The 11,811-nt window shown below is 46.1% G+C and overlaps 1 protein-coding gene across 1 annotated transcript; it reads right to left on the reverse strand.

Moving 5' to 3' along the window:
- Positions 1-1,468: 1,468 nt before the first annotated feature.
- ENH_00085080 (kinesin, putative) lies at positions 1,469-7,233 on the reverse strand (the record flags this gene model as incomplete). The annotated part of the gene is made up of 10 exons (XM_013583542.1): positions 1,469-2,215; positions 2,496-2,585; positions 2,823-2,964; positions 3,236-3,393; positions 3,579-4,757; positions 4,918-5,043; positions 5,216-5,313; positions 5,667-5,805; positions 5,969-6,168; positions 6,612-7,233. 10 exons carry the CDS (start codon positions 7,231-7,233, stop codon positions 1,469-1,471), a joined length of 3,501 nt encoding a protein of 1,166 aa, XP_013438996.1.
- Positions 7,234-11,811: the final 4,578 nt, after the last annotated feature.

An 11,811-nucleotide genomic window follows, 5' to 3' on the forward strand; every position in this document is an offset into this window, starting at 1 on the left:
GACCTCTGCTGGAATCGCGTTAAACTCCAGCGTTGTACTTTTGTGAGTTGGTGCTTCGCTGAAGAATAAAGTTGGGACTTCAACTTGCAATTCACTTCCTACTTAAAGCCTGCCTTGGTTTCTTCTCTCTTCTCTTTTATAAATGAGTTTTTTGTTGGCCATCAGCTGCTACTCGGCGCATAGCTGTAAATCACGTAAACTTGGGAAACTTCTCAATTCAATCATGCTTGGACCCACAGTCCAACTATCCTCTACTAGGATTTTATAAAATGTATTAGGCATGTACTTTTATGAAATCTATTAGGCATTTACAGACTGCCGGCGGCCAATAAGTTATTGCCAAATGTTGCAGCGTGCCCTAGTAGAAACAGGCGGGCGTTTCCTGCCTGGTATCCCTGCAGCAGAACTGGCTCTGCAGCTTTGTATGAGATTCAACATTGCCAGGATAATTCGAGGAGTTTCAGACAAAGAAAGTAGGCACTGAAGCGTCCTGGTGATCGACAGCATTGAAGTTCATATCAATGGAAGTATACCGCTGTATTGAGTGAACAGCATTTATTTAAGAGCATGCGAACAAGCACCCACATACCATTGTCGCATTTCTGATCCCCGCAGCTCCTCTTTCCCTTTCTAGCATAGGTATTCAACAATATATGTACGGACCTTTAGAGTGCTTCGTTGACAATCCCATGCTTAAGTAATGGCACAATACTAGCTTGCACGTGTAATGAAGCGAGGACTAGCTACATATGCATGGCACAAAGTGAATGTGAAGACTGAATACTCGCAGAATCTTCTGCAGTTTGTGCCGGTGGAGCAACTAGGGGAATTTACTCCAGTGGCTTGTGCTTAATTCCATTGTTTGCGTGAAACGGATGCATCTTCCTTTACTAGCAGCAGTACTTTGAGTTAATGATATACTAAGCCGGTGAATACGAACTGCGCCAAATTTCTCCTTGTAATGCTATTTCTCTAGGAAAAAACATCGAAGACAGGAACCAAACTCTTGTGTAGAGACAGCATGCAATCTTGACAACTTCCAGGCAGAGCCTAAATCTTCACCTAGGACGTCAAGAGGCCAATGCAGGAAAAATACATGACGTGGAGCGTGAAACCTGCATTTCTAAAAACTGTAAATGATCCTTAATGGCTGCGAAATTAAGCAGAATCCCGCAGTCTCACTGTTGGATAATGCTCTATGGAAAGTATGCAGAAAATGCCAAATGAAAAGACAAGACTTTTTCAAGCCCTGAAGCAAACTGGTGTTCTCTCATGGCGTGACGGAGTTCAGTCAGGATTGCATACTAGCGAACTTCAACGCATAAAGCATTTCAGTGCCACTATGAACACCGTACAGCTCACCATAGCAGTCGACTGCTGTAAGCAGCTTCGTATCAACAAAAAAAACTCAAATTTGAATCTGAAGTCGTCCCACCACGGGTGTTCCAACATCACATCATTTCCTGCGTTACCCCGATTGTTGGTCTCCATCACTGGCGGTCATTTCTTCTGCCTGTACTGCCGGTGGCCGCTGCTCTGGAGATTCCGCTGCTTCAGGCGATTTCTCTTCAGTTGACTCCATCGGATCTGTGGGTGCTGATCGTGTGAGCTCTGCTACACTTCCTCCGGCATCCTCTGGACTCCTCGCATCAACTGTGTCGTCTCCTGAGGTCTTGCCCTCATGTGTAGCTGAGTCTTGATCTTCTGCGGTTTCTCCAGAAGCCTTTTGCTCTTCTATATTTTGCATATCAGCTCCACCATCAGTCAGGCTAGAAGCTCCTTGCTGCGTGATTTCCCCAAGAGGCATATCTGGGGCCTTTTGGTCGGCATCACCGCTTTGCTGAGCTTTAAAAGGCACTGAAGGAACACTATCCTTGGCAGTATTTTCTTTTTCTTCCTCTTGTTGGTCCGTGGTCTTCCTTTCTTTCCCTTTCTCCTCTTCACCTGTTGCAGGCCCTTCCGCACTTATGCTTTTTGGGTCGATTCCGGCCTTTTGTAGTAATTCTTGGAGCGAATTGCCCTGCATTTTAAGTGCTGCTTCGATTTTTTCCAGCAGAACTTTCTTCTCCTTCAATTCCTCCTCAAGCTTCTGCACCCCTAATCCTTTTTCACCCTTTCCTTTCCCTGTTTTGTCCACAAACTTGCCACTGACTTCAAATACCAGGACGCCAGAAAGCCACTCAACCACAACCTCATTAGCATCAAGAGTAAACTCCTGAACAACAAGCAAATGGCCAGCAGCATTTGGCGGAAGGGTAAAATGTGCTGATATCCCTTTCTTCTATGCATCACATGGGCAACTGCAGTGGTCAAGCTGGAGCATATATACTGCTGTGCCCTGTCAAAAAGCATTACTCAAATTATTTTAATTGCGCTGCATGCAGTGGTATCGCTGTTTAAATCTGTTACACTCTGTTTGAGTCTTATTGGCCGTGCATGTTGTCTCTCCTCAAATGAACAATTATGAGAATCCCCAGGAAAGAAAGCCCGCTCACCCTGGAGCTATTGAAAACGACATCGCGACTAGACTCTTCAAGCGAAACTGCAGAGACTTCTGTCATTCCGTCGAGCCAGCGGTACAACACCTGCGTTTCATCCGTATGAGAATACAACGTATAAAGCAGCCATGCGTTATGGGGTCAAGAGCACTCAGTAACCCTTGGCACCTGGAATCGAAAACAGGTTGCGACCATTGGCTTAATGCCAGCTTGTCGCCACCCAAGCAGCAGTCTGCGAGCGCCATCGCTACCACAACTTCATCCAAACAACACGATGACAGTGAACGGTATCTGCAGTACTAATACATTATGTAGCTTTCTCACTTGTGGATGTCTGCAGGACCTTTCGGGCAAATTGTTTGCAGAGTGCACAGTGATTGTAATCGTCAGCACTCGCCCTCTAACGTCTTCAACTGAATCGAAGTCATCAATATCTTCTAAGCGCCTGGCTACCAATTCGTCCTCCCTAGACACAAATAATAAGCCTTGCTCATCCCATGAATGTAAAACTGCTGCATTCCATGATAGAACACACTGGCACTGCGTGAGCTGGGACAACAAAACTCGTTATTTAAGCATGAAACTGTTGCATCCCATGGTAGAACACACTGGCACTGCATGAGCTGGGAGACAATAATCTTTGAAATGTCAACAAAAGTCGTCTTTTAAGTATGCCATCAGATGTCAGTTGTCCGCATAATACAGTGTAGCATGCATTTTAATACTGCAATGTTTACCCTTCGATGTCAGCTCTTGGTGGTCCGACTTGAATATCGATCGATACCACAAGAGTTCCCTGCTTCTGTCCCTTAGAATCGAAAATAGGGAACGGCTCTTGTTCAATTGGCAGCAGGCTCCTGATTGTCTCAAGATACACGTACGCTTGTCCCACAACCTACGAAATAATAGCCCAAGTAGCGCGATCGCATGATGCTCAGACTTTCAGTGGAAAAGAGACATAATAAAATATAAACAGAATGCGACATTTTGCGTCAACAGAGTGCTAAACACTTACATTAGATAAAATGTCTTTACGCTAAAAGTTTAGTTCTGCAGTGCAAGTTAAAGGTGCTATCGAACCTGGTGCGATTCCGGATCAGGTGCGAAGGGATCTGCCATATTATCAGGTAGAATCAGTGGCTGTCCTGGTTCCGGAGACCAATTAGCATAGATTTCTCGCATCTCAAACACTTTTCTTTCAAATAGATCTAATGGCCAGAGCTGAGTAATATCTGAATCCATTCTGTCAACTCTAATCATAATTTCTAGCCTTTGCATTACAGTACCACCAAGGGTTGCTCTCGCACCCCTCCCTACAGCGTCTCCACGCATTGTCAGTTTCGGAGAAAAGAAAGCCCCAACGCCTAGTTCTTGTGCAATCATATTTGCCTCGTCTACTAGTAATGATGTTCTTGTCATTATTTCGTCTAGCTCAATTCGGGCGGCTCTCTCCTCCTCTTTCCTCGCCTCCTCTTCTGCTTTTTCCTTTTTAAGCCTAAGTTCACGTGCGCTTAGTTCGTCCTGCTTGTTTTGCAACTGCCGCTCAATTTCTTGTTTCTCCTCTTGTAGGGCTTTAAGCTTGGTTTGTATTACCTCTTGCGTTTCGCCGCTTGCAAGTAACTCTTGCTCTTTCTGCTCCAGTCTTTTGAGCAGCGCCTGCCTCTCCTGCTCTAGAGCTTTTTTTTCAACTTCTAGCTCTTTTAGTGTTTCCCGGAATTTCTTCTCTCTCTCCACTTCCTCTTCAGTGCGAAGTGTCTGGCCATATGCTTCCATCTGATCCTTCTTCACTTCCTTCATTGCATCTTCCCACGATGGCATGGTCTTATCCATATCCAGGGGGTCAACATATACATAGAGATTGTTGTGCCCAAATAATATCCTATCCTTGTGTTGCAGTTGTCGTTGTTCTCCTTCTTGCAGTTCAGCCCCATTTACCATTGTCTTCCCTGTGGCCATCAGGACTACGTTGTAAACTATGTCTTCCGGATCCTCTGCGTCGTTCTGTATTTTCTTACAAGTCACTGTAGCGTGCCCTGCTACCACGCCCAAGCCACCGATACGGAAGGTCGGCGCTTCCTCTCCATCAGCTTTGCCAAATGTACTCGTGCCCTCCTTAATGACGCAAATTATCTTCCCGGTTAGGAAAGGATCTTCGTTGAGATTTTGTAATGTAGGAAGTGTCAGCTCAGCCTGCTCCTCCGGCTTTCTAGTAGCTGCTGCTCTTTTTTTCTCCTCCTCCACTTTTTGCTGCCACGACATCTGAATAATAAACGACCTGGAGAGCCGTGATCAGTATTTCACTGAAATGAGTGTTTCTGCTTCCGCAGTGCGTATCCATAAAATACCACATCAGAAACCTACGAAAACTTTGAAACACAACTGCCTGGTTCAGGGCGGCATTTGTGAAGAAACGGCGTACCGTCATTTCTTCCATAGCCCTTTTGTTCGCCTCTATCTCTTCCTCATACTGCTTCCTTATGGCGTCTATCATAGCTGGGTCTGGCTCTGAACCTCCAGTAGGCGCAGGCAAGGCGCCACCCATTGCCTAAAAACATGAACCGGCAGAAGCCACATATTGTCAATTGGCCTCATGCTGTCTCAACGTATGCTTGCGTTCTATTCGAAGCGCAATTACCACTGATATACGGTAGTGTGATAAGCATTGCACGTAAAGGATGTCTTTATCTCGTCATAACGAAGGTCAGGGAAAAAATTACCTTTTTGAGTCGCTCATTTTCTTCTCTGAGCTCGCGAATCAACTTTTCTAGCGGATTTTCGTTCACCACGGCCTCATTTTTTATTTGTTTCACTCTATCTGCAAGTAAGCATTGAGCTGCCAATTCTTTCGATGTTTGCACGCTCTGCAGAAGGCCATCGTGACCATAAGAGAAGAATCGGTTTCGACTGCTTGTGCTTCATGTTATACCTTCGCATCGGGATTAAGCAGATTTCGATGCCGTATCGTACACACGGACTCTACTAGGCGAATGGCAAGACTTTGACTTACAACTGCACTGCATTTTATCGAGGCGTTTAAAGCCGATACATAAATTCATAAAAGGACAAGAAAGTATGCCAGCTCAAGGAGAGGAGAACCACAGTTCTTCAAAGCATGAGCGCTTACTATTTATTTCAGTGTGAATACACTTGAGTTTCGTGCCTTTTCACCTGCGTAGCGAAGAGTGCTGAGGGTCTCTTCGTAATTGACAGACGCTGGAGAGAGAGCAGCAATCATGCAAGTTTTACTGTTGCCGCCCAAAGCTGTTTGCAAAATGCGCGTCAGCGCCGAATCCCTGTATGGCACGACCTACAATCAAACGCAGAACCCCTTTTCTGCGAAAATTTGCTTTTTCAAGTCGGGACCTGCCAGCTGTCCTTTAGACACAAGCACAGCTGCATAGGATATATGTGATGCTTCTTTTGAGTTGTCGCGGCGACGCGTGATGCTTCTATTATTTGCCATGTATCACCTGCCCTGGCTTCAGCTTTCCTGCAGCCTTATCTGCAAGAGCGGATATAACGTTGCCAAGGGCGCTGAGGCTTTGATTGATGGCGCATCCTTCTTTAAGTCTGTCTCCGGTCGCACCAGTTGATCCAGCTCTTTCACTACCTGCTAAATCTACGAGGTTTATCTCTGAACACTTCTGTGAAACTGGCTCTCCCGAGTCCGCTGAACATACGAGGTCACCAGCGCAAGCATGATGCATCCACAGTGCTCAGCGTACGCCATGATTCACGAATAGAAAGAGGGCTATTGCTCGCGCTGAATGTTAAACGGGTACTGTTCTTGTGTACCATACGATCTACAGTAACTTGGCGGAAAAATATTTGCAGGACCGTGTGGGCACGAGATGACGTGGCATTCATCAAAGTAGCACCAACTGTACGGTTGGCCGTGCCTGAACGAAGCGCCACACGAACTCTGAGCTTCGCATGCGCAAGAAAGGAGCACGTTTTTCTTCATTTCATAGGCATATGGCGCACAGCAAATTGAATAACTACGTTTTCCTTGGTCAGTAAATGTTTAGCACTTGTAATTTGATACTAAGTCAGTCACTACCTGAGGTAAAAGGCTACAATCATCAAACCGACGGAAGCTTCAAAAAGCAATACCTTCATCTAATTTTGCCTGAATTGCTGCATATGAATCCACTGGACATTTGCTGAGATCTTGCACAAATGTGCCTAACTGAGGAGTGTGCCTGATTTTCAGTCCTCCCTTGGGTCGTTTGTCCATCGGCTGAAGCAAGTCTTGCACTTGCTCATTATAAATTTCCAGCATGCTTACAAGAACCTCAGCTCTGAGACTGGGGTCTGCTTTCTGCTGTATACGTTGAAATATTTCTTCGCACGCTCGAACGATAATACCCTTATTAGCTCCGTACCCAACCATAGAGTAACTCTTCCCTGATCCAGTTTGACCATAGGCAAATAGGCACGCATTATACCCTTCAAATGAATTGTTGAGTACGTCTTTACCCACATCTTCGTAGACCCTTTGTTGATCTGCATACTTGGTGGTTACTGGCCTGCAGTAACCAGAGTCCTCCACCTCGAATCCATCGTGTGACCAATATGAATAATCGAAAGCAAAAGTCTTTGTGGCGTTTTTCGCGTCGTCTTTGTTTTCTATTGTGGTGCTTTTTCCCTCCATAGAAATGCAGAGCACCGCATTCATGTTTTTCTCGCGGTCGTTGAAAGGACGAACCCGCACAGCCACCTTAACTGAAGACATTTTCCTCGTGTGGTACTGCCCACGAACAAGAAAACACCGTAGTTTGCTGCTCCTTCGGTATTAAAAAGCGGCAATGTAGTTTCCTTTTAATATGCATACGCTACTGTCTCCTGTAAAGGCAGAGACATTAGACCGCGCAGGGGAATGGCCCTGCATGAATAACTTCCTGGAGTTAGAATTTTTTCAGGAGGAGGGCATGTGCACCTTTTCAAATAAAAAAGTAGTATTGTTTTGAATGTACAGGAGAAGGGTGTTACAGTTTGACTGCTTCCCCGGAAGCCGATGCAGCGCGAGCAGCTACGAAGACACGCAGTCCATTGTCCCAGCCATCTAGGCGTTACGCACCTTCACATACATTCCTAGCTGTTAAATGTAGCTATTCAAATATCTTTGCTGAATAAAATGAGGCAACTGTCATTATTTGTGGAAAAAGACACTTCTTCAGGGGTGAGACACCAAATGCACCTAACACACATCTCGCACCAAACAATTGCAGTGCTTTGTATCAGTACATATGGGAATGTCTCGACACTATATGATTACTGAGCTGCCTAAATATATCGTAGAAGCTGATCAGCGTCATCAGATAACGCTGCACACAGTGACGTCTCACAACTAGAGAATTAATGCAGAACAATGGGACGCCCCGAGTGGCTGCACTGGTGGACAGAAAGACAATCCATTGCAATGGCCTCACGGAAAGTAGCTGGCTGCATTTTGGCTTTTAAAACTCCTCTGACGAATGAGTGTGCTCTTTGTAGTAAAGGCGCATTCTCGTGTCCAAAAAGAAGTCCTGGTGCGTTTAGCATGAATGCCGGTTATTCAACATAACTGTGGACTCTGAACAGCCCTAGGTGGAGCGCCTCTCTGAGTGCGCATATCCGCCTTCGTAGGTAGCTCTGTTTGGTGGTCGAATACCTTTCACTCAGCCACGATGTTTGTAGAGTGCTCTATAATTTGTGGCAAGTACGACTGCACGACGAAGAATTCACGAGAGAGGACCCACACGTTTCTAGACATACCTGATTGGCAAGCCGGCTGATTAATTCTCTCTACATGCACCTCAGTGGCCATCTCTGGAGAACGCCTTGTGGGAGCAAAGTTATTATGACAGCATCATGTTTTCTGGGGAGTTATGTAGAAAGTAAAACATATCTGTAGTGGCCTAAACCATCAGCAGTGAGTTCAGAGCATCAATTCTCACAAACCTGCATTACCGTGTCATTTCACGTGCAACCCCCAACAGTCAAAGTCATGATTTTAACTCTGCAACTGTAAGCCTATTCAGGCACGGCGTAGGCAAATTTCTTTCTGGGATTTCCACATTACCGCGTTCTGCGTTTGCTTCTGACCGTACTTCTCAAATTCTGGGTATTGCACTATACCTCGCTTTGGATTGTAAGCTGTGTTCACTTAACTCGAATGCAAGAGGGCATACAATCCTTTTGAGTTCCAATGAATCTTCTTCTCAAACAAGCTGGCCGCTACGCTCCTTTCTGAATTTTTCTGGCATCTACTGGAATCTACGTGGAAGTGCATGGTTGCAGTAGCGTTAGCACCATCGCATATGACTCTAGCGAAAAAACAGCCACGGCTACTAGCATTATTTACTACCTCTGCTTATGGGCTCGGCTAGCTCCTTCTGTACTTTTGAGCAGGCTGGCGCCTACAAGAGCTCCCTGACAGTCAACTAGACACCTACTCGTGGTGCAGCTGGAAGGCGAACCCTAGTTTAATATAAGCAGTGATTGGCTCAAAAAAGTTGGTGCGTATTTATCTTCGCAGACTATCGTTGCCTGCGAGCGGATAAAAGGCAGAGCAGCAGCGCATATAGCGCTGCGTCTGCGTTTCTGTTCGCTACTGGTCGCGCATATCGTACTGGATTGGCGTAGGGGACCCTCTGATGTCCAGTTCAGTTGTATGTAAAATGGATACCCCGGAGCTGTAAATATACTGGTTTTTCGGGACCCTTAAATTTGATCTGCAAGAAGTTGCTTCCTCCTTGAGCTCCACCATTTTTGGTTCTTCCGGCATGCTTCTGCGAATTTCACATTGCATCTTCGAAGTTTCGCATTCTGCTTTATGTTTTCCATCTTATTGGATTTAACTAGATATATTCTTTTTGCTGGACTGTTAACTTTACTGCTTTTCTTCTCATAAGCATTTTTCTACTTAAAAGCAAGGAAATTCATGATGACATTAATCTCTCTCACTTCAACACTGCTACAACTAGTAATGTAGTATGAGATTGCTTTTGGCCACTTGAGCATTTCCCCGTTTTCAAGGCATTCTGCTCCTGAAAGAATCAGAAGCGCTGCCCCCCAAACTAGCACAATCATTGGGGAGACACACTGGTGCATTTCCAAGAAGACCTTTCAATGAATATAGTTGCTGCTTTCTACGAATTGCGAGGAGAGTGATAGAAAAGGCCCGCAAATAGATATTTTGTCCAAAGTAAAGGTAGCTGTGCGCTTCCTCGAAGCCTCGGCAAGTTTTGTGCTCGTGGTAATCTCCAGAGAAGGCAGCTCACGTGACCCTGCGTCTCCTTTTCTCTGAAAAGTTCTGCATTCTTGACGGTGTTTACAGAAAGTAGGAGGATTCCATTTATGCACAGCAGTTGATGGGAGATGCTGTAACCGGCTTGGCGTTATCGCCTGTTTTGCAGATGTCGGCGACAATGTTGCTGACAGCACTGCCGCCACAGAAACTAAGCAGTAAATGAATAACACTAGCGGCAAATATCTATAGTGTACTTCGGTACCAGAGTCACTGCTCAGCGTCCCTGCCGTCGTCGCCATCTCTGACCCCGCCGTCGTTGTCGTTTCTACTGCGTGGCACTCGTGTGCCAGCTCCACTCGTTGTTCAAATAATTCAATCATGCCACTACTGTGTACTGTATCAGTGAGAAGAGCAACAATCCATTTTTAAGACACTTCTGACACACCATGCATGAAGATGAGAGTAGCACTAGCTGAGATCCAAAAGTGTCGCTATTCCTCGATGCTTCCGACGACTGCCCCTTTGGAGGAAGGCATGGCGCAGGCTTATGTAGGCAGAAATTTCTCCACAACAAAAAGGGCATATGGTATTAGCGCTGCTTAGGAGACTGGGAGAGTGCAGAGGCCAGCAGCCACACCCACCGACGCTGGCTCTGCTGCTCTTCCTGTTCTATCCACTGAGCTGTTGTGGAGCTGCGTCAGCACACCAAGTCACCATGATTGAAAATGCGTTATTGGCACAATCACCAGAATAGAGTACTGGAGAGTGTTGACACGCAAAGATGGATTTGACCTCTCTTCAGGTGAACACAGTTGATCACCGCTGGTTGTTTTTCGGGCTCAGCCAGAACATTAGGCTTTCCAGTAAGTGGTGGCAGATTATCAGGCAAAAGTCTCTCTTGAGTACAGAGAGTTCAAGAGATTTTACAAAGTCAAGCTCTAACCTGAATGCGAAGCAGGCATGGCTTACCGAAAGAATGCAAAAGCTTGTGTGCTCGGTGCTTACAAATGCGCGCAGCAAATAGCAATTTTAGGCCTTCCTTTCGCACAGCAGGTATACTAAGGCATATTTCCAAATGTTACGAGGCTAACCGCTGCATCGTTTTGGTTCGGTACACCTTTCCAGTGAAAGGCCTCAACGGACGGCAGACGGCTGGAACCGACAAAAAGTTCTTGGCCCCACAGATCACGCTCCTGTCGAATGGCACTGCAATCGTGCTTGACGATGATCTTAACATGCCGAGCCCATGGGCTCAGCGCTCACAACTTCTAATGTGAATTTCGCTTTGAGATTTCGCATCTGCTCATCGGCACTGTTAAGTAGTTGATATTCAATTTCAGTTTCCCAATCTTACCGGTTTCGGTGCACCTAATTAATCTAAAGCACAGAACGCAAACTGCTATTAAATATGTGGATTAGAAAGCACAGGAGCGTGATGTGGCGCTGTTATGCTTGCTGAGCGCTGAAACGCCGAGCACAATTAGTGCAGTGCACAGGCACTACAACTGTATTGCACAGGCACTACAATAGGGCTTGCTGGTGACCTATAGACGATAGCTAGCTAGCGACCTACAAGGGGTCCCAACACTGGAGGAGGACAGGACCCTGCTACTAGGATCAAAGTAAGGCAATTTGTCTGCGACTTAATATGCATACGCTAGAGGTGCCTGAAAATGCGTGGAGACTGCGGCTGGCGATATCGCCGGCACCAGTGCAGGACTCCTCCCCACAGGGCCTAGGAGGCGAGCACCCCGAGTGGGGCGAATCGAACAACAACAGATTTTGGAAACTTAAGAATTACCGTATTTCGATAAATATAGGCTACTGTTTCAAGGAAATGGGCCAACGTTAGGTGCCGATCATAGGCCCTGCTTGAGGGGCAGGTAGCAGCATTGTTGCAGCAGTAGGCGCTGTGCACTACATTTGGGGGCTGCACCGGGATTGAAATCTTTGTTCTCTCCGGACTTGGGAGTAGAAATACTGCGTTTTAATAACTCATCCCTAGAATTCTTCGCTCGGTAAGGGATGCATCTCCGCAACGGACGCGTTATCTGCCCCACAGCGCAGGAGACTTCTACA

Source organism: Eimeria necatrix, genomic scaffold (assembly GCF_000499385.1).
Source record: "Eimeria necatrix Houghton genomic scaffold, Enh_scaff97, whole genome shotgun sequence".
In the NCBI taxonomy this organism is placed as follows: domain Eukaryota; phylum Apicomplexa; class Conoidasida; order Eucoccidiorida; family Eimeriidae; genus Eimeria; species Eimeria necatrix.